Source organism: Triticum aestivum, chromosome 7A (genome assembly GCF_018294505.1).
Source record: "Triticum aestivum cultivar Chinese Spring chromosome 7A, IWGSC CS RefSeq v2.1, whole genome shotgun sequence".
Lineage (NCBI taxonomy): Eukaryota > Viridiplantae > Streptophyta > Magnoliopsida > Poales > Poaceae > Triticum > Triticum aestivum.
This window is the reverse complement of record NC_057812.1, coordinates 621,507,163-621,529,819: the sequence shown is the minus strand read 5'-3', so window position 1 is coordinate 621,529,819 and position 22,657 is coordinate 621,507,163. Positions and strand designations below refer to the sequence as shown.

At 42.2% G+C, this 22,657-nt stretch overlaps 2 protein-coding genes across 3 annotated transcripts; one reads left to right on the top strand and one right to left on the bottom strand.

Moving 5' to 3' along the window:
* Nucleotides 1–261: 261 nt before the first annotated feature.
* Nucleotides 262–2,564, bottom strand: LOC543172 (leucine-rich repeat protein 2). Its single transcript, XM_044568206.1, has 6 exons — nt 2,201–2,564; nt 1,751–1,822; nt 1,518–1,661; nt 1,170–1,241; nt 1,008–1,079; nt 262–719 (listed from the first exon to the last, which is right to left on the bottom strand). Exons 1-6 carry the CDS (start codon nt 2,425–2,427, stop codon nt 650–652), a joined length of 657 nt encoding a protein of 218 aa, XP_044424141.1. The 5' UTR covers nt 2,428–2,564; the 3' UTR covers nt 262–649.
* A 13,071-nt stretch (nt 2,565–15,635) lies between these two features.
* Nucleotides 15,636–18,845, top strand: LOC123153301 (mannose-P-dolichol utilization defect 1 protein homolog 2). 2 transcript variants are annotated; one of them, XM_044572489.1, is made up of 4 exons: nt 15,636–16,014; nt 16,120–16,291; nt 17,877–17,995; nt 18,554–18,845. In XM_044572489.1, the coding sequence occupies exons 1-4, from the start codon at nt 15,980–15,982 to the stop codon at nt 18,567–18,569; spliced, it is 342 nt and encodes a 113-aa protein (XP_044428424.1). In that variant the 5' UTR covers nt 15,636–15,979; the 3' UTR covers nt 18,570–18,845. The 2 variants fall into 2 exon arrangements, with proteins under 2 accessions (XP_044428424.1, XP_044428425.1); XM_044572490.1 differs by lacking the exon at nt 17,877–17,995.
* Nucleotides 18,846–22,657: the final 3,812 nt, after the last annotated feature.

Sequence of the window (22,657 nt, the reverse complement as noted above, 5' to 3'; positions counted from 1 at the left end):
CGCATCGAGGGTGTTACATTGCCTATACAACTAAATGTCATTACAAAAATACACTGGCCTAGCTTCGTTCCTTCCTTGTAAAGATATAAAGTACCGAAGGCTTCATGGATAATCTCTACTTCTAATGGAGCAGTTGGTAGTCTCCGTCGGTTTTTTTTCGTCCCACCTTCGTCCGGTTTTTTTTGCCTTTTTTTTCGTCTGGTTTTTCTTTCGTCTTCTCAACGCACAAAGTCTTCATATTGTTTTGCACTACAATGCTTGTACTTCAACCATACTAACATAACAAAGAGATGTGGATCGTTTGTAGATAAAACTTGAGATACATTCTTCATCAGCTGGGATTTAGTTCCGAACTGGCAAAGGCTTACTCAATGGACCCAAGCGGTCAGCTTAGCTGCGGTACTAAGCAGCTTATTACAATTTACAATACGGCAATAACAATCGATCAAGCTAAGACTTCTCACATCCCATTATTTTCCTTCTGGGGTCTGAGTACCGAACGCAGACCCTATGCTCACATACCTTCTTCATCTTCTGCTGCATGTATCGCAAGCCATACATGTTGTAGTGCTAAGCTTCCTACTATTTGTTGTACTACTATAATTTTTTGCCTTCCTTCCACGTGCATTGTCGTGTGCATCAGCGCTTTCTAGCATCCAAAGTCATAGGAAACCAATCCTTGCAGCTCCGGGCCGTTCAGTCTGCTGTTGTTCTCGAAGCTGGAAAAGTAACAATTATGTCTTATTAGCCATTCATCGGATGAATTCATTGTCAGAGAAGATGCCATATCTGATACGAAAGCTATCAAGTTATGAATGACACAGCAGTCGAAAAAAACTTATGAATGACACGACCTCAAACACCATCGTCCTAACATCTCTAGTCTACGCAATCATGAAAAACTAGACCATCGCCCTTGAGGACATCACAGTACAAATGTAGAGGTTTTTAGGTCTCCAGATCCATGTTAGTTCCACAAAATATGCTAGTGGACTTTGAGATATTACCTTCTAAGAGGGAAGCTTGAGAATGGACCATCGACAGGGATCGTCCCACATAAGTCATTGTTAGACAAATCACTGCATGTCACAATGACTTAAAAGTCAGCAACCATAGAGAATCAACGGCACAACTAAATCTGGTATACATATGTTAAGATGCACACTCACATGACTTTAAGGTTGGAGAGTTTGGCCAGCTCCCGTGGAATTGATCCAGCAAGTTTGTTGTTGTTCAAACGCCTGTAAGATATCAATTTAGTATTCGCTTGGGGAAAATTGTTCCCATATGAATTAAGACAGGCAAACGTACTTCCTTTTAATACATCTAATGCTTAACTATGCCAAAAGCAAATTTTTAAATTGCATTTCAGTTTATTCAGAACTATGGCCACGACTGCCCAGCCATTTTGGGTACATCACTTGGACAAAAGATGCCATGAATTAGTGCTGTAGTTTTTTTTAGAGGGGGCATTTGTACTGTGGAGGAATGAAGTGCAATCAGAGGATAATACATACATGAATCTCAGCGAGCTGAGCTTGGAAAGCGACTTGGGGATTCTTCCGGTGAGCTTATTGGCATACAGATCCAAGCTGATCAAATTCTTCAGCTTGCCCAACTCTTTTGGGATCTCGCCGTTGAGGTTGTTCCTGTACAGCTCCCTGCAAATCAAGTTCCAATTGAGGAAATCAAAACCATTTTGCTCCGTTTGAATAACAGAGACGGTGGAATTCATCACAGGGGCACATACAGGTACTGAAGATTCACAAGGCGGCTGAGCTCGGGGCCGATGGAGCCGGAGACGTTGGAGTTGCCTAAATCCCTGCACAAGTTTGCCACAAAGAGCGTCACGCAACACGGTCATCCAACCAGCAGGACGCAATATCGTTGAACTATGACAGACAGACGCCACAACTATTGATTATGCTTGCAAGTTGTTCTTTTTTTTATATAAATCGGCCCTTTTGAATGAACAGTTAGTATGATTATTCAACTATCGCTTAAGCTATCAATCCCTTGAACAAGAAGCAAGTGCAAGAGTAAAGATGAAAGACCGTCGATATCCTTGCAGCACGCAAGCAATTTGACCTAGTAGCAGTTCAAATCGAGCTGGGTTCCTGGGCTAATCTGAGTAGGCGCGGGGAAACCTGGAAGATGAACTGAGCGGAGGTGGGCGGGAGGGGGACGAGCGGTAGCTTACAGGCGCACGACGCGGCTGGCGGTGTCGCAGGTGACGTGGAACCAGGTGCAGGGGTTGACGAGGGTGGGATCCCAGCTCTGGAGCACGCCGTTGGGGTCCGACAGCCGCATCCGCAGCGCGTACAGCGCGTCCCCCTCCTCGTTGGACGCCCGCGCCGCGCCGGCCGCCAGGCCCAGGAGCAGCGCGGCGCCGACGAGGAGGAGGGAGGAGGGCACGCGAGGCGCCATGGCGGCGAGGAGCGGCCGGGTCTGGGGGGGAGAGGAGCGCGGAGTAGATCGACGGGGCTGCTGCTGCTGCTCTGCTGTAGCGTGGGAGGGGGAGGAGGAGGAGGACGGGCGGTTGTGGAAATGGGGAAGGCGCTGCGTGACCGGGTGGGGGCGTGGTCAATACGGCAAAGGGAGGGTACAAGTCCACGGTCAAACTTTGGACCGAGCACGCGGAGGAATCGATTTATCTGCAGAGGCTCACTGGGGTGGAAGCTGCGTCAGTAATGAAAAGTGACAAGGACAGGAGGTAGAGAATAAAAGAAAAGCTGGACCGAGCCGATCAAAAAGCTTGTAGTACATGGAACTGAAAGATACGGTGCAGGCAAAAGCAATTCATGATCTCAGGAACCATGATGCCGACTCTATACACATCAGACCTCGCTCAGAATTTCCTACTAGACATGATATGTTCAGGATCCATATAACCACCGCAAGATTAAAGTTGAATTGACATCTGAATTATAAAAATTCTTTGAAATCTTGATAGAACAATTTAGAATTGAAATCTCGGTGAATATAGTTTTAGAGAAAATAGACCTTGGCCCGAGGCGTTTTTTCTACCCCCGCTCTTGGTTGGCATGTATTCGTAGACAAGGATGATCTCTCTCTTGTTGAATTTGAAACCCCGGAAATCGCTTTTCCCTTTGAATGCAAAACCAAAGTATCCTTATTACATTTCTGTTTTTAAGGATTTGCAATTATTTCAACCTCAGTAGTGAATTCTGTTGAGCCTTGAGTTGATGATGATGTCAATCTTTTGACGGCAATCTCAGTCCCGCTAGGTAGTTTTCCCTAAAACATCCATATCAGGTTCGAGAAACAAATACCAACTTTTCTTTGGTGGACGAAGAAAGACAGATGTATCTAACTCCTCTTTTCACTAAGCACGGCATATCTAAAGACTTAAGGGGTCTCAAGACTCTTATTTACAATACAGGAAATCAAAAGTGAATATAATCTTAGTACATAATGGAACATAACAGATCAAAATTTAGGCTCATGATAGAAAATAACGCCACTATGAAAGACACGTACAATCTTAGCTGATTCCCCTACATCATTTTATTAAGGGTAGTAGCCTAGTAGTATGTGGGTGTACTTTAACTGCCTAAAAAGAATAACTAAGGCTGCTTCATAAATGACATAAAGGAAAATGGTACCTTGTAAACACAACAAAAAGAACTGTATCCAACCACGTTATCCAATTTAAATTTTATGTAAACTTTTCAATCTGGGAGAGTTAGAATAGAATGACAACAGTCGCGAACGTCCTTCTACAAGTACGTTCTTGCCCATAGCAACTCCTTTGATGCATAGAGCTCAGATTTGTTTATAGTGGAATGACAACAGTCGTGAAAAAAGTTGAAACAAATTGGTTATTTAAATTGGGCCAACCTGATCATTAAGTTAACATGAGCTCGGATTTGTTTATAGTGGAATAAGGGGAATAGAACTGGACAAGCACAAATTTCATTTACAATAATAATACTTAACAAAAGCATGTGTTCTGAATTACATAACCAAAACAACATTATTTTGAGTAGGACCCATCCCTACTCTTCTCATTTTCTAAATAACGAAGCAAACTAAGACAACAAACTAAAAAAACAAAATTATATTGTAAAATATAGAATGTTTCTTTGGAGAAGACCTAAATGTGTAGCTGATGAATATAATTACCCCACAAAAAAATAATGAATATAATTACTTGATAATTGTTCTTTATTATATCTGTCAAGTTCTTATTTGCTCCCTAAAGTCTTGATTCAACAATCTCAGTTGCGGCTTAAATCCTGAAATTTGTAGTCCAATGCATAAAGAAATAAGATGTAAGCTTCTGGGGATAAACATGCAAGTGTTGTGATTAATGAAATAGCAAGATTCCAGTTTGTATGGCTGATATGATATTCTAGTGGAGGAAGGCAGGAGAAACTACATATGTAGATTGTAAATATAAATGTAAGGCTAGTTTAATGGTTTGGATCAGTTGCAACTGAATTTCACAGTTACTTTTTCTTTAAACAGAAGCAAAAACTTTGCCTTTTTCATTAATTAACAAGAAGATAGTTTGCCCGGTTAATCGATAGAAAACCAGGATAAAACCATTGCATCCAGGGCCAAGCCCACACGACATCTCAAACAGCCGACAAAGACCAGACAGATGGCAAGCCCAACAAGATAATCCATGAAACCACATGGGCCCTTCAGCTAGTTGATGTACATCTCAGATTTCACGGTTACAATACTGAACTATGTATTGTGTGGGAGGGTCTTAAAAAATCAAAACAATTGTTAACTGTCCATATTTTTACTTGACCAAATATTAGTCTCAGTTGAGTTAATAATTTCGAGATGTACATCAACTGGCTGAAGACCCCCCGCCCCGCCATCCACACACACACAACGGAGAAAACCTTTTTTTTAAGTAGAAAAATATCATTGTACTTTGAATGAATGATGAGTTTCCCGCAGAAAAAGAAAGAAAGAAAGATGAACAACTAACCAATTTTGCAACACTTAAGATTTCAGCAAGCACATGCACGATGAGCATCGAAATGAATCTGCTTGATGTATCTCGACAACTATTTGGCTGAGATTTCAGTATGTATACATGGGCACATGGATGAGTATTCTCTGCCATGGTATTTAGTATCTACTCCCTCTGTCTCATTCTTAGCAAAGAAAAAATACTCCCTCTGTCTCATCTCTCCATATGTTCCTGATACGGTAAAAAGCACCGTATTTGCATTGAACAACAAGTTAGATGACTATAAATTCGTATTTTTTAACATTTTAGCACTAAACTGAACATTCAGCGCAAGTTATACGAGTGCCAGTGATATTACCTCTTTTTTAGTGAACCTGTTGGAGTTTTTTAGTTTTTTTTTTAGAAATTGTTGGAGTTTTTTAGGTGGAAAGGATTGGAGAGATTGAAGGTTGGTATTGCATTGTACCTCTCGGCCACTGCGGAGCACTGCCCAGAACGTCAAACCCCAGCCCACAACGTAGCAAAAGGAGCTCTCTTTTTTAAGGGTAGCAAAAGGAGCTTATGACTGAAATCAATAATTGGGAAGTACTTCTTGTAAAGATCACTCTCATCTTCCCAGATTATGACAAATGGCACCATGTGTCGCAACTTGAGAGTTTTTTTTGTACACTCGTTTATTCAAAACGGTTTATCTCTTAAACTGTGTGTTCAAATCTCGAACTTTTTTCACCGTTGGATTCCTCGCGTCGAGATCTTTAAAACTAGATACGATATTGATAGGTTTTGACAAACTTTTTTCCACACAAAAACCGGACAAAAAGACCGAACCGGGAGCACTGTTTTTCCCTTTCCGAAAGAGGCACGGCTGTGCCTCTCACGAAAACACAACCGTGTCTCTAGCGGAAGGAAAAAACAGAAAACACGTATTTTTCCATTTCCGAGAGGCACGGCCGTGTCTCTCGCGAAAGCAAAACCGTGCCTCTCACGAAAGAAAAAAACAAAAAACATGTTTTTTTTTCTGTTTGGAGAGACGAGGTCATGCCGTGCCTCTCGCGGAAGGAAAAAAACAGAAAACACATTTTTTTTGTTTTAGAGAGAGACGGCTGTGCCTCTTGCGAAAGCAAAAAGTGTGCCTCTCGTGAAAGAAAAAATGTGCCTCTCATGAAAGAAAAAGAAAAGAAAACATGTTTTTTTCGTGAGATTTTTTGGTCCAAAAGCTAAAGAAGACTGATGGAAAACCAAAAGGTCGAAAAAAACCCGGGGAAAAAACGAAAACGCATGTGGAAAATAAAAAAAAGAAAATCAGAGAGCGTTCAGAGGCGACACGTGGCGGACGTGCTTTCAGCCCACCCGCAAGTGATCATTGCGAGGCCCCCGAAGAAGCGCTCGTCAACTAGTTGCTCCCACTTATAACAGACTGCTGTAGACTTGGGCCAAGTGGTGGGACGGAATGGATATAATGGGCCACATACCCTGTTAATTATTTTTTGTAGTTTTGGAAGATTGGGCCATGGCCCAGTATGGTCCCCAAGAGGATCCGCCAGTGTGCCCATGCATAATATATGCTGAAATCTCGATGAAACAGCTGTTGAGATACATATTGCCATGCTCATCGCAAGTTTCAGGCCAACTCCAACACACAACCCCGAATGGTCCATCCGTATTTGTTTGGGGGCAAACGGACAAAGCAGACCCTTTAACGCGTAGCCGCAAACGGACCATCGTCCCTTTTTTGTTCGCTTTCGACCCATTTTTAGCTTAAATTTGGGCTGAGTTTACGTCCAAACGGACACACGCAAACGGTGCGTGGTGCACGACCCTGTCCTCCCCTGGCCTGCTCGTCGGGGACGCAGACCCCCTTTTTCTACCCCCTCCCGCTCCAGCCACACCCCTGCCCCTCTCGTCCCTCGCCGCCACCGCCATTGCCGCTGTGCAGCTCGGTCGTGCGCTCGCCACAACCCTTGTCGCAGCCTCCATTCCCTCGACGCCCCGAGTTGCCCAACTACGGCCACCTGATTTGCGCATCCGACGGGCGGATTTAGAGCGGATCCGGCCGGACTTGAGCTCGCCCGGCTATGGGAGGCCGCGCCGGGCACAGGGCCGGAAGGCCCCAGCAAGGCCTCAAGGCCGCATGCAGGTACTGACTCCGCCTCTAGCTGCTCAGATCTACCCCGTCAGCGGATCGCCGACAAATACAAGAACGACCGTCGGCCGGGCTCGGTGCTGGCCCAAAGGCTCGTCGGCGCACCGTTGCCACTCATAAAGTGCGACGACTACCCAAGAAAGGTCTTGCGCCGCATGTCTACAACGCCAGAACATTCCAGATGGGTGTTCGTCAAGTGCTCAAACGATTGGGTATGTGCTAATTTAGCTTCGGTTGTGCTCTTGAATTCGACTAGTTGTACTCACTCAAATTTTTATTGTGTAGAATGGATGCAACTTTTGGTATTGGGAAGAAGAATGCATCGATCTATTGATAGAGCGTAATTTAATAGATGTTTGTGCACTTGTTGCTATAAATAGAGGCTAGAGATGATACTAGATGTGAGGAAGCAACATCTACTTCTTTAGACTCGAAGAAGAAAGAAGCACGCAAGATCGAGCCTCCGCAGATCAACAATGAATGCATCGAGAAGTCACTAATCCAACTTACGAGAGCGGTTATGGAAGTTGAATATCTTCTAAAATGTCTTCTTGTGGTTTTTGTTTTCTTTGGTCTTATTATTCTAGTCAAGATTTGGTGATGTGCTTCCATGTATTAAAAATCAATGATGAAAAATAAAGATATGTGTTTGCAAAAATAAAATTTATGCGGACGAGATGCGGCTGAAATGCGGTCGTGTGTTGGATCCATAAATCCGGGTGAACACGACTCCATTGTCACCCCCAAACGGATGAAAAGCGGTAAAAACGGATGTCCGTTTGAGGTGATGCGTTGAAGTTGGCCTCAGGTGATGGCTCATTCTCTGTTTCTCACTGTTATAGTATTTACTAATAAGATGCCCGTGCTACGCTATGGAATCACAGAAAATCGGGTGAGAATTGTTTATTGAAGTGTCAATAGCCTACTAAATAACTAAAGATGTGCCAAGACATCTATCAAAGTGATGCCATATCGTTGATAAGTACACATCGAGCAAAATTAGATATACGGTTTCCGACTGATGAACCTCTCGTCCAAGCCAAACATTTTCTTCTCAATTATCACTTTGCAGAAGACTTTCGGTTCTTCCTACCCAGCTTTCTCCTAGTGACGGGTGAGGAGAGCATCCAACAAATAGAAAATCCATCCAGACACATTTGGCAATTGCGACCACCCCAACCAGCTTTTGGTTAACACATGATCCACCTCGTCCGCAACTCCGCATTCCATTAACTGCTACAAGATCTACCATGCAAAAAAGAACTGCTACATGAATCTACATACACCGCCACCATGAAAAGAAGCAGTATTTTAGACCAATTCATGCTTAGTTACATACCGTAGGCATCTATGAGGCCATGGAATCATTCGCCAAGCAAAGTATACCCTTCTTTTAGTCATTTGCTCAAAACATATGTGCGAATAATATTAGCCCTCGAGCTCGCCCTCATCTACCTTCTCACAAAAAAATGGTATGTAGTATATATAACAATATGTACATACAAAAATATTAGTATTAGACTATTTGTAACTTTATTACATCAACCAGGTTTCTGTAAAGATAATGTTCATAACAGATAGCCAGGAAATAAATATTCGGGAGGTGGCTTGAAAAATTGAATGTTTCTCCATATATGTGCAATCTGAAGTCAACACCAAGAAATTAACATAGAGAAAAATAAAACATAACAAATGCAAACTAACACTTTATCAGAAAGGAAGGAATGGAGAATTGACAAGACAAACACCGCAACCACAACATTTTGCAAAGATAATTTGCTACCTACATCTGTCAATGATGAAAATGATAGAATAGGCAAGGCATAACTACAGTCTGGCACATAGGGGCAAATACTAATTATTCTCTCTTTAGGGCATAGGCCAACAACTTTGAACTACAATAGAGCTGGTGTACTTCCATGCTCGCGATGAAATTATATCAGCTATTGGCAGCAAAGACACAGATAAATAGAACAGGCTGAAGTGCATTACTTGTATCAGGATTTAAAAGAGCGACCATCCACCTAAATACCGACAGTACAGTAAAGTACCAGCTCTGAACTGTTGGAAACATTAATTTACAAAATTTTGAAGCTCACCTTCTAGATAATACGAATCACCTGAGGATATAGTTACTCATGCATGAGCTTTGACATGGTCAAGCATGTCGAGCATACAAGTTTCCTCTAAAGGTATTTGTCCAATTTTGCACTTATATTATCGGGAACTTTGTGTTCATGCAAGTGATCATGTTTGCTTGATTCTAGCCCATGCAAAGGTCTGTGAGCAGATTGCCTAAGGCCCTTCAACAAGCGTTCTCCCTGTCTCCCATCAGGTAATTGGCCCAAGTGATTATAAATTATTAAGCTATTGATTAGTCTATATATCTAAAAGAGCTGATCAAATAAGTAATACTAGGATGACATCATATCAACTATTGCAGACCCAAAGTTGATCCAATAATAAGCAAATAACATAAGCAGTATTGGGGATGAAATATACGTGCGCGCACCTCCCAGCGCATGGAATCGCAAGAGCGAAGCATGGAGGCAGAATACAGTAGCATCGGCACGGACGATGCGAGGTGCTGTGCCAGTGTGATTGCGCTACTGCTGGCAGCACGTATCCTGGAAGCCGAGAACTGAGACGGGGCGGCTCCGTCACGGTAATATGAACAGTTCGGAGCTTGCAATGCTCGTCAGAATAAACACGGGATACTCCTCGTCCCCCGCAGACCCGGCTGTTGTCCGTGAGCGCACAAGGAACACAGCCAGTGGGAGACGGACGCTGGCGTAGACACCATTAAGCAATCCAATTTGCAAAAAGGAAAATCTTATCAAACCATATAATCTGGAGATTGAATGAAAACCAAACCCAACACCTGGGGTATTGATACATCTCCAACGTATCTATAATTTTTGATTGCTCTATGCTATTATATATTCTGTTCTGAATGTTTAATGGGCTTATTTATACACTTTTATATTATTTTTGGGATTAACCTATTAACCTTGGCCCAGCCTAAATTGCTGTTTTTTTGTCTATTTCAGTGTTTCGTAGAAAAAGAATATCAAACGGAGTCCAAATGAAATGAAACCTTCGAGAGTGTGATTTTTGAAACAAACATGATCTATAGGACATGGAGTGGACGTCAAGCAACCAACGAGGAGGCCACGAGGCAGGGGGCGCGCCTATCCCCTGGGCGCGCCCTCCATCCTCGTGGGCCCCTCGTGGCTCCACCGACCTACTTCTTCATCCTATATATACCTACGTATCCTGAAAACATCGGGGAGCATCACGAAAACCTAATTCCACCGCCGCAACCTTCTGTACCCGTGAGATCCCATCTTGGGGCCTTTTCCGGCGCTCCGCCGGAGGAGGCATTGATCACGGAGGGCTTCTACATCAACATCATAGTTCCTCCGATGATGTATGAGTAGTTTACCTCAGACCTTCGGGTCCATAGTTATTAGCTAGATGGCTTCTTCTCTCTCTTTGGATCTCAATACAAAGTTCTCCTCGGTTCTTTTGGAGATCTATTTGATGTAATCTTCTTTTGCGGTGTGTTTGTCGAGATCCGATGAATTGTGGGTTTATGATCGAGATTATCTATTAACAATATTTGAATCTTCTCTGAATTCTTTTATGTATGATTGGTTATCTTTGCAAGTCTCTTTGAATTTTCAGTTTGGTTTGGCCTACTAGATTGATCTTTCTTGCAATGGAAGAAGTGATTAGCTTTGGGTTCAATCTTGCGGTGCTCGATCCCACTGACAGTAAGGGAAATGACACATATTGTATTGTTGCCATCGAGGATAAAAAGATGAGGTTTATATCATATTGCATGAGTTTATCCCACTACATCATGTCATCTTGCTTAAAGTGTTACTCCGTTTTTATGAACTTAATACTCTAGATGCATGCTGGATAGCGGTTGATGTGTGGAATAATAGTAGTAGATGCAGCAGGAGTCGGTCTACTTGTCACGGACGTGATGCTTATATACATGATCATACCTAGATATTCTCATAACTATACTCAATTCTATCAATCGCTCGACAGTAATTTGTTCACCCATATGCTATCTTGAGAGAAGCCACTAGTGAAACCTATGGCCCTCGGGTCTATCTTCCATCATATTAATCTTCCGTCAACTAGCTATTTTTGACACCATTTATTTTGCAATCTTTACTTTCAATCTATATCATAAAAATACCAAAAATATTTATCTTATTATTATTATCTCTATCAGATCTCACTCTTGCAAGCGGTCGTGAAGGGATTGACAACCCCTTTATCGCGTTGATTGCGAGGTTCTTATTTGTTTGTGTAGGTACGAGGTGACTCGCGCATGATCTCCTACTGGATTGATACCTTGGTTCTTAAAAACTGAGGGAAATACTTGCGCTGCTTTGCTGCATCACCTTTTCCTCTTCAAGGGAAAACCAACGCATGCTCAAGAGGTAGCAAGAAGGATTTCTGGCGCCGTTGCCGGGGAGATCTACGCCAAGTCAAGACATACCAAGTACCCATCACAACTCTTATCCTTCGCATTAAATTATTTGCCATTTGCCTCTCGTTTTCCTCTCCCCCACTTCACCCTTGCCGTTTTATTCGCCCTCTTTTCCTTTTGTTCTCTCGTTCTGTTTTTTTTTCTTTTCGCTTGTTTGCTTGTGTGTTGGATTGCTTGCTTATCACGATGGCTCAAGATAATACTAAATTATGTGACTTTGCCAATACCATCAATAATGATTTTATTAGCACTCCGATTTCTCCTCTTACCGATGCGGAATCTTGTGAAATTAATACTGCTTTCTTGAATCTTGTCATGAAAGATCCGTTTTCTAGCCTTCCTAGTGAAGATGTCGCTACCCATCTAAACAACTTTGTTGATTTGTGTGATATGCAAAAGAAGAAAGATGTGGATAATGATATTGTTAAACTTAAGCTATTTCCGTTTTCGCTTAGAGATCGTGCTAAAGCTTTGTTTTCGTCTTTGCCTAAAAATAGTATTGATTCATGGAATGCGTGCAAATATGCTTTTATCTCTAAGTATTTTCCTCCCGCTAAGATCATCTCTCTTAGAAACGATATTATGAATTTTAAGCAACTTGATCATGAACATGTTGCACAATCTTGGGAGAGGATGAAATTAATGATACGTAATTGCCCTACACATGGATTGAATTTATGGATGATTATACAAAAAAATTATGCCGGATTGAATTTTGCTTCTAGAAATCTTTTAGATTCGGCCGCGGGAGGCACTTTTATGGAAATCACTTTAGGAGAAGCTACTAAACTCCTAGATAATATTATGGTTAATTATTCTCAATGGCACACCGAAAGATCTATTAGTAAAAAAGTTCATGCGATTGAAGAGATTAATGTTCTAAGTGGAAAGATAGATGAACTTATGAAATTGTTTGCTAATAAGAGTGCTCCTACTGATCCTAATGATATGCCTTTGTCTACTTTGATTGAGAATAATAATGAATCTATGGATGTGAATCTTGTTGGTAGGAACAATTTTGGTAACAACACGTATAGAGGTAATTTTAATTCTAGGCCGTTTTCTAGTAATTCCTCTAATAATTATAGTAATTCCTACAACAGCTCTTATGGAAATTATAATAAGATGCCCTATGATTTTGAATCTAGTATTAAATAATTTATTAGTTCGCAAAAGAGTTTCAATGCTTTGATTGAAGAAAAATTACTTAAGATTAATGAGTTGGCTAGGAACGTGGATAGAATTTCTCTTGATATCAATGAGTCTCTCAAAGCCATGAGAATTTCCATTGATGAGTTCAAAGAAAGAACCGCTAGAATGCGTGCTAAGAAAGATTGATTTGTGAAGGCGTGTTCTTCTAGTTTTTATGAGAATAAAGATGAAGATCTAAAAGTGATTGATGTGTCCCCTATTAAATCCTTGTTTTTCAATATGGATCTTGATAATGATTGGACTGGAGATGAGTCAACTTTAGTTAGAAGGCGTCCCAAAAATTCGGAGTTTTTAGATCTTGATGCGAAAATTGGTAAAAGTGGGATTGAAGAGGTTAGAACTTTAGATAGCAACGAACCCAATATCTTGGATTTCAAGAAATTTAATTATGATAATTGCTCTTTGATAGATTGTATTTCCTTGTTGCAATCTGTGCTAAATTCTCCTCATGCTTATAGTCAAAATAAAGCTTTACTAAACATATCATTGATGCTTTAATGCAATCTTATGCAGAAAAACTTGAGTTGGAAGTTTCTATCCCTAGAAAACTTTATGATGAGTGGGAACCTACAATAAAAATTAAAATTAAAGATCATGAATGCTATGCTTTGTGTGATTTGGGTGCTAGTGTTTCCACGATCCCAAAAACTTTGTGTGATTTGCTAGGTTTCCGTGAATTTGATGATTGCTCTTTAAACTTGCACCTTACGGATTCCACTATTAAAAAACCTATGGGAAGAATTAATGATGTTCTTATTGTTGCAAATAGGAATTATGTGTCCGTAGATTTCATTGTTCTTGATATAGATTGCAACCCTTCATGTCCTATTATTCTTGGTAGACCTTTCCTTACAACGATTGGTGCAATTATTGATATGAAGGAAGGAAATATTAGATTCCAATTTTCGTTAAGGAAAGGCATGGAACACTTCCCTAGAAAGAAAATTAAATTACCATATGAATCTATTATGAGAGCCACTTATGGATTGCCCACCAAAGATGGCAATACCTAGATCTATCCTCGCTTTTATGCCTAGCTAGGGGCGTTAGACGATAGCGCTTGTTGGGAGGCAACCCAATTTTATTTTTGTTCCTTGCTTTTTGTTCCTGTTTAGTAATAAATAATTTATCTAGCCTCTGTTTTTTTGTGTTTTTTGTGTTTAATTAGTGTTTGTGCCAAGTAGAACCGTTGGGAAGACTTGGGGAAAGTCTTTTTGATCTTGCTGTAAAAAACATAAACTTTAGCGCTCGCGAGAATTTATGCCATTATTTATTGGAGAGTGATATTTAGTTAATTCTTTTTGCAGATGATTAATAGATAAATTCCTCACGTCCAAAAATTTATTTTAGAATTTTTGGGGTTCCAGAAGTATGCGTTTGATACAGATTACTACAGACTATTCTGTTTTTGACAGATTCTGTTTTTCGTGTGTTGTTTGCTTATTTTGATGAACCTATGGCTAGTAATGAATTTTATAAACCATAGAGAATTTGAAATACAGTATGTTTAACACCAATATAAATAAAGAATGAGTTCATTAAAGTACCTTGAAGTGGTGTTTTGTTTTCTTTCGCTAACGTAGCTCACGAGATTTTCTGTTAAGTTTTGTGTTGTGAAGTTTCTAAGTTTTGGGTAAGGATTTGATGGATAATGGAACAAGGAGTGGCAAGAGCCTAATCTTAGGGATGCCCAAGGCATCCCAAGGTAAAATCCAAGGACACCAAAAAGCCTAATCTTGGGGATGCCCCGGAAGACATCCCCTCTTTTGTCTTCGTTCATCGGTAACTTTACTTGGAGCTATATTTTTATTCACCACATGATATGTGTTTTGCTTGGAGCGTCTTGTATGATTTGAGGCTTTGCTTTTTAGTTTACCACAATCATCCTTGCTGTACACACCTTTTGAGAGAGACACACATGAATCGGAATTTATTAGAATACTCTGTGTGCTTCACTTATATCTTTTGAGTTATATAATTTTTGCTCTAGTGCTTCACTTATATCTTTTAGAGCACGGTGGTGGTTTCATTTTATAAAAATAATTGATCTCTCATGCTTCACTTATATTATTTGAGAGTCCTTTAGAACAGCATGGTAATTTTCTTTTGATATTATAAAAAACTTTCATATAAGTGCATTGAATACTAAGAGAAGTTTGATACTTGATGATTGTTTTGAGATATGGAGATAGTAATATTAAAGTTGTGCTAGCTGAGTAGTTGTGAATTTGAGAAATACTTGTATTGAAGTTTGCAAGTTGTGGACGCTCAAAAGTGGCATGTTTATAAAGAGTGGCTTGAAGCTATGTCAAGATTAATTCAAACTTACTATTGAAAGTCATCATAAAATGGCTCTTTTCGAGAAGATGAAGATGAATATGAAGATGGTATAAAACGGAGTTTGGATGTAAAAGTTATGACAAGTTCAGAGATCCTCATGTCGACACCACACTACTAGGGAAAATCTTATACACAGAATCTTAGCAGCAGCGCGGTTTAAAAACAAACGCTACTGCTAATTAGCAGTAGCGAGCTTGAGGAAACCGCGCTACTAATAACCCGATAGTAGTAGCGCATGTTTTTACCCCTCGCTACTACTAAGTGATTTCCACCGTGCCTTCCGGACCAGCCGTAGTAGTAGCGTGGGTTATAAACCCACGCTACTACTAAGTCGATAGTAGTAGCGCGGGTTATAAACCCCACGCTACCACCTGCATCTGCTCCCACCCCACCAACCATACCACTCCATGTCTCAAAAAAAAAACACTCACGCCCGATCCAGATCCCCAATCCCGTCTCCGCTCCACCTCCTCTCCTTCTCTCCCAAGTCCCAACCCGCCATGGAGGGGGAGCCGCCCGCGCAGGGCCCGTCCCCCAGCGCCGCCGCCGCCTACGGCTCCGGCGGCGGCGGGGAGAAGGGTGCCCCGTGCCAGGAGTGCGGGGAGCAGCCATGGAAGTACCGGTGCCCGCGCTGCTCCCGCCTCACCTGCTGCCTCCCCTGCATGTAGGCCCACAAGCGCTACACTACCTGCTTCGGCAAGCGCCCCCGCACCGTCCCCGTCCCGCTCGCCCAGTTCGATGGCAACCAGCTCCTCTCGGGTGAAAGATTCGTCCCTCGACCTCCAGTCCAGTCCCTCGCTCGCCGTGGCCTCCATCCATGCTGAGGAAGCCATGGCGCCGGTGCAGATCGACGTGAGGATATGTGGAAACTCCCTCCACCCTCATCCCCCCTCGCCCTCCTGACTGAAGCATCCTCTGCCTTGTTTTCTTCTGATTTTTGTATTGGATGATTTGGAGATTGGCGAATCTGAAGATGACGGAGCTGGAGATCCTGGGCATGAACTTCGTCTGCGTCCTCTCGGCGCTGTCGGACGCCAAGATACCGGAGAAAGAATGCCTTCTCCCGCTCGTCTCCAAGCTCCTCGGCTACTGCATCGTGGCCGCCTCCACCACCGTCAAGCTCCCGCAGGTTCGTTCCGTTCTTTGCCTTTTGTTGCCTGAACTTTGTTGGTGATTTCTCAAGATTACAACATTGGGCACCCATAGGAGTAGATTATTGTGCCATATGAATCCAAAGAAGCGCGTTCCATGTGGCTGTTTTGATTCATGTGGCGGTGGGTGGTGTGAGAGGACCTCAGGTTCTTTACGTGAGCACGGCGTGCAAAATTGCGCATAAATAAAGGGTTGTTTGTTTGGTAGCCTGGCCTGGTCGAATCCTTGGAACGGCATGGCAAGGTCCCTGTGCTAGATTGTGCATAAAACCAACAAAGCGAGAAGCCACCGGTGGAATTCTTTGTTTGTTTGCTCCATGGTCGTGTGATCCCTGTGATTGTTAGTTTGTAGGCGTGGATGCTGCAAATTCTCTCTAGCCATGAGAGATACAATTCTCCACCCTCTGAGGCATTTGCAGGTCTCACTACATAGCCGCTTGCTTGAATCTATAAATTGATTAGCGAGCATGATTCCTTGGTGCCACATGCTCTGCTCTCTCACCACCAATAGTGCATTCCGATCCTGGCCGGTTGACAGAAAAACATGCTCTACAACCCCCACAGCTCTCACCCTAAAACTAAAAATCACAGGGATCGGCGCTGCTCCACTGCCAGGCATGCCTCCTCCCCCTCAAGCCCCCGTGTTCAGGGACTTCAGCTGGGACCTACCACGGCGATTGAATGTTTGAGCTGGTGCATTGGTTCTATGCGTGAATCGTTTGGTTTGCTACCAATTTCAATGTACTATACTAGAGAATTATGAATGTTTGTAGGAATTCTTGTAAGGTCGCATATGAGGCATGCATAAGGTAGAGGTTCTTATAGGTGTTGATATAGTTGGTCTGGACCTGCATTTTGGGCCTTGACCAATTGGACCAAACAGCGTACTAATTTTTTGTTATTCTCGGTGCTTAGAAGAATTAATTTGCTATCAGGTAGCTTGGTAACGAGTTATCAGCACCTTATAAACATTTCTTTTGCATTTAATCCTGCCGTCGATGCCTCCTCGGCCGCCGATGTCTCGTCGTGGCCGTGCTTATGCATAGGCGCCGCCAGCGTCGCGTGCAAGTTAGCCTGTCAGCAACATGAGCAGTCTGCCCAACCTCTCCCCACTAGGAATTTAATCTTGCTATACTGAAGTCCAGCTCTTTGATTATGCCTTTTTAGTGTAGATTCTTTCATGTTAACTAATTGGAACAAGTTCTAATTAGGTCACAGATTTTGTACTGAATAAAAAGTGTTGTTTAGAGACAGTAATGGTTAAGGGCAAAACCATTGATTTTACAATTTGTACCACAAGTGTCGAGCGTGCATTTTCTACTTTGAGGTTATTTAGGCAAGCTACAGTCATATGGTGGAAGGTGTTTTTCTATCCAACAGGTTGTAGCTAGTAAGCATAGAGTAAAATAATAGATGAAGATTTCCTTATGCAATTTAGGAGCGGAAAGAAACATATAGCTGATTAGTCTGTTTCAGCCAAACATTTTTTTGTTCGTTCATGTTTGAGGAAGAAAACCAAACGTATAGCGATTTAAGGTAGTTCCGTTTTTTGTCTTGTGACAGGCGCATGACGACCATGGCAATTGGCGCCAAATCCCGGCTTTCACTGGAACATGTTTGAAGAAATGCCTGTCACCTAGTACTTCAAGCCGGTGGCCACCTTCTTCTTCACCCAGAAGAAGGTGAGAGTTATACCGTGGGTGCTGTCCTTATTGATTCTTTACCCAATCCATAGTGAAGTAATCCTGGGAAATTTTCCACACAACAAAGAAGTGGCTACTTTCTGTTATGTCCAGTGTTTTCTAGCCATATTTTATAGAACTCTTGATTTCCTTGGATTCACAACGGGATATAATGGTGATCAAAATGTTGATACGTTAGGATTAGTTTCCTAGTGCAAATGCACTAAGGAAAATCTATATTCAGTTGGTAGGTGCTAGTACTTAAACTGCATTTAAAATTTAAGCTTAGTGTTACCTATCTAGTCTAATTTATACACTGCATTCCTAAGCTGAAATATTTTTTGTAACTGAAATATATAGTTTGAGTTTCATTCAGTTATTTGTAACTTTTTAACTAAATATCATTTTGTAACTGAAATATATGTGTACTTATAGTGCATATTCGCATTGTATCAGAATCTTAGTCCATGTGTCTCTTGTATCATCTGAGATTATGCTTCCTCTCCATTTATTGATAAAATCTATATGCCTTGCTGATGCTCATTTCCATCGCTGCAGGATAATGAGATGTTGAAGCGGCATAGTGAATCCAAGAGACTGCAGTGCAATTGCACCGTTCCATTGAATATTACTCAGGAATAAGGACATTCCAATGGCAGATTAGCTCTATTTTTCCTTTTCATTTTTCTTACTATTGGAGTGAGGACATGTAGAATGAGAAACTGTCTGGTAGCAGATATGGCAACTATGTGATAGTAGAATCATGAATAAGGAATATGGCAACTGTGTGATAGTGACATTTTTCCATCACTATTGTTTCTTGGAATTGTATGCATAAAACGGAATTGGTTGATTTTATTTTTTTAAAATCCGAAATAGTTAGTAGTAGCGTGGGAACAAATTGAGCGCTACTAGTACTTAGGATACTAGTAGCGCTGGTATTATAAGCACGCCGCTACTACTACGTTAGTAGTAGCGCGGTTCTTAATAGCAATAGCGCGGGTGTCACACACGCTACTACTAACAAAGTTAGTAGTACCGCGGGTCTACCCGCGCTACTACTAACTATTAGTTGTAGCGCGATACTAGTAGCGCGGGTACCCACGCTGCTAGTAGCCATTTTACCCGCGCTGCTAGTTGCCTTTTTCCTAGTAGTGTCAGATTAAAGAATGTCTAGTAACCCAATGAATATGGCTTCAAATGGAGAAAGTTTCAACAAGAAAGTTGTGCGTCTCGTCGAAATGATCAATTTTGATATAAAGATCGTCCCAATCCGAGGTCTTATGCAAAAGTTAGAGCCCACACAGCGCGACCCTCCAGTGAGCAAAATATGACGCCCGGAACCAGACACATATGCGGGTATTTCTGATGAGCTGCGTGAATAATTAGCTGTTTTGCGCGAGCGATTTGACCTTCGAGATGACCTCCGATAAAAAAACGTTCAACATGAAAGTTGTTGCTCTCGTCGAAACGGTCAATATTGCTTTTGGGCTCGTTTCCATCCGAGGTCGTTTACCACCTCAAAAAAGACCCACAATGTGCAGCCAATTTTAGACCGAACAGTTTTGGAAAGTTCGGACAAAACCAATCCGAATTTGACTAGGGTTTTGGACGTGAATCCAAGCCTTTTCCTTGCACGGGAAGTTCAGCCCCCTCTTATATACCTAAGGATGACGGCCGATTGAACAACACACAATCGCAAACACATCTACAGCTTTTTCATCTACGTCTTGTCCTTCCCTCGTTCTTGCTCCCTCGTTCTTCGTCGTTCTTCGTGTTGGAGAGCTGCGAATCGCGAGGCTCTAGGGGCGGCTTGGCCGACCTAGGGCAGCCCATAGTTGCCGCACTCCCCGACGGGGTCCCTCCCGAGAGTGTAGGGTTTTGGGTCCTCAAAAGCTCTCGCCGGTCGACTTGTGAATCGCACTTCCGATGAGACTCCTTCGACGTGAGCTGCGGTGCATCACCCCCGGCGTCGAGGGTACACGTGACTTGTTCGTGTGCGAACACACTTTTTGGCGACTCCGCTGGGGACAAAGAGTAATCATCATCATCCATCATGGTTGATCTTCCCAAGCCATCTGAAGTGGATGCCAATAACATCATCAAGCCCAATTTTGAGGAATTATCGGCAGAACATCGCCAAGCTTTTGAGGAGTACAAGAATGCGCGTGAAGAGAAGGAGATGCAGGAGTTCCTTGCTAAGTTCAAAAAGGATCACCAAGGCAACATCACTTCAATTGAAGAAATCAAGTTTCCTCCTCTTCACAATGAGCAGGTAGAACCGGTTGTAAGCAAAATCTTCTCTCCTGAACAGTCGGCTGAAATTACTACTCTTATTTCTCAGAATAATGATCTTATTTACCAAGCTATCATAGACAATAATACTGCTCAAAATAATACTCCTCAGTCATATCATGGTAGTGGCAGTATGTCTGCTGGTGTGGAAAATTTTAGTCCAACTTTACCTATTTCATCGGCGCCGCCCGTGCCGTTGAATTCTTATCCCAGTCAGACAAATCAACTTGTTGCTCCACCCTTTAATCCTGCCATGAACGTACCAAGTTCAGTGAATCCAACTGCATTGCTAGGTTATGGTTCGGCAAGTCCAAGTGGATTGCTGCCGAACTATGGTACAACATACACACCACCATCTCTTCCGACTAGCACTATAGCAACTATTAGAAATCATATTCACCATGCGCGACAACCACACACAACGTCACTCAATACGAGTGATATTTTGGCTAATGTTAGAGAGGAAATGTCTAGGGTGTTCCAAGAGCATTGTGGGATTGAACTACCTAAACCATGAATTTCCAGGAAACCATATCTAGAAATTTTTGATGCCGTGCCATGTCCTCCCAGATATAAAGTTCCAGATTTTGTTAAGTTTAGCGGAGAGGGAAAAAGACTACATGGGAGCATGTTAGTCAATACTTGGCACAATTAGGTGAGGCAAGTTCACGTGACGAGTGGAAAGTACGTTATTTTCCTTTATCTTTAACCGGTACTGCTTTCTCGTGGTTTTCTGCATTACCACCCGGTTCTATTACTACATGGTTTCAATTGGAGCAAAAGTTTCATGATCACTTCTACAGTGGTGACAATGAGCTTAAACTATCCCATCTTACATCGGTTAAGAAAAAGCATGATGAATCGGTCTCTGCTACCTCTTGAGCACTGCGTTGGTTTTCCCCGAAGAGGAAGGGATGATGCAGGAAAGTAACATAAGTATTTCCCTCAGTTTTTGAGAACCAAGGTATCAATATAGTAGGAGGCTATGCGCGAGTCCCTCGTACCTGCACAAAACAAATAAATCCTCGCAACCAACGCAAATAGGGGTTGTCAATCCCTATAAGGCCACTTACGAGAGTGAGATCTGATAGATATGATAAGATAATATTTTTGGTATTTTTATGATAAAGATGCAAAGTAAAATAAAGGCAAAGTAAATAGCAAAGGAAATAACTAAGTAGTAGGAGATTAATATGATGAAGATAGACCCGGGGGCCATAGGTTTCACTAGTGGCTTCTCCCGAGAGCATAAGTATTCTACGGTGGGTGAACAAATTACTGTTGAGCAATTGACAGAATTGAGCATAGTTATGAGAATATCTAGGTATGATCATGTATATAGGCATCACGTCCGAGACAAGTAGACCGACTCCTGCCTGCATCTACTACTATTACTCCACTCATCGACCGCTATCCAGCATGCATCTAGAGTATTAAGTTAAAAACAGAGTAACGCCTTAAGCAAGATGACATGATGTAGAGGGATAGACTCATGCAATATGAAGAAAACCCCATCTTGTTATCCTCGATGGCAACAATACAATACGTGCCTTGCTGCCCCTACTGTCACTGGGAAAGGACACCGCAAGATTGAACCCAAAGCTAAGCACTTCTCCCATTGCAAGAAAGATCAATCTAGTAGGCCAAACCAAACTGATAATTCGAAGAGACTTGCAAAGATAACCAATCATACATAAAAGAATTCAGAGAAGATTCAACTATTATTCATAGATAGACTTGACCATTAACCCACAATTCATCGGTCTCAACAAACAAACCGCAAAAAGAAGATTACATCGAATAGTTCTCCACAAGAGAGGGGTAGAACATTGTATTGAGATCCAAAAAGAGAGAAGAAGCCATCTAGCTACTAACTATGGACCCGTAGGTCTGAGGTAAACTACTCACACTTCATAGGAGAGGCTATGGTGTTGATGTAGAAGCCCTCCGTGATCGATGCCCCCTCCGGCGGAGCTCCGGAACAGGCCCCAAGATGGGATCTCGTGGATACAAAAAGTTGTGGTGATGGAATTAGGTTTTTGGATCCGTATCTGATCGTTTGGGGGTACGTAGGTATATATAGGAGGAAGGAATACGTCGGTGGAGCAACAGGGGGCCCACGAGGGTGGAGGGCACGCCTGGTGAGGGGCGGTAGGCGCGCCCCCTACCTTGTGGCCTCCTCTTTTCTTTCTTGACATAGGGTCCAAGTCTCCCGGGTCTTGTTCGTTGAGAAAATCACGTTCCCAAAGGTTTCATTCCGTTTGGACTCCGTTTGATATTCCTTTTCTTCGAAACCCTAAAACATGTAAAAACAACAATTCTGGGCTGGGCCTCCGGTTAATAGGTTAGTCCCAAAAATAATATAAA

Coding starts and splice junctions, on each gene's coding strand:
- LOC543172 (XM_044568206.1), bottom strand. CDS start 2,427: ATGGCGCCTCGCGTGCCCTCCTCCCTCCTCCTCGTCGGCGCCGCGCTG. Junction 1,242..1,517: donor CTCAGCTCGCTGAGATTCAT/GTATGTATTATC, acceptor GATATCTTACAG/GCGTTTGAACAACAACAAAC. Junction 1,080..1,169: donor CTCTCCAACCTTAAAGTCAT/GTGAGTGTGCAT, acceptor TGTGACATGCAG/TGATTTGTCTAACAATGACT.
- LOC123153301 (XM_044572489.1), top strand. CDS start 15,980: ATGCTGAGGAAGCCATGGCGCCGGTGCAGATCGAC. Junction 16,015..16,119: donor TGGCGCCGGTGCAGATCGAC/GTGAGGATATGT, acceptor GATGATTTGGAG/ATTGGCGAATCTGAAGATGA. Junction 16,292..17,876: donor CCACCGTCAAGCTCCCGCAG/GTTCGTTCCGTT, acceptor GTCTTGTGACAG/GCGCATGACGACCATGGCAA.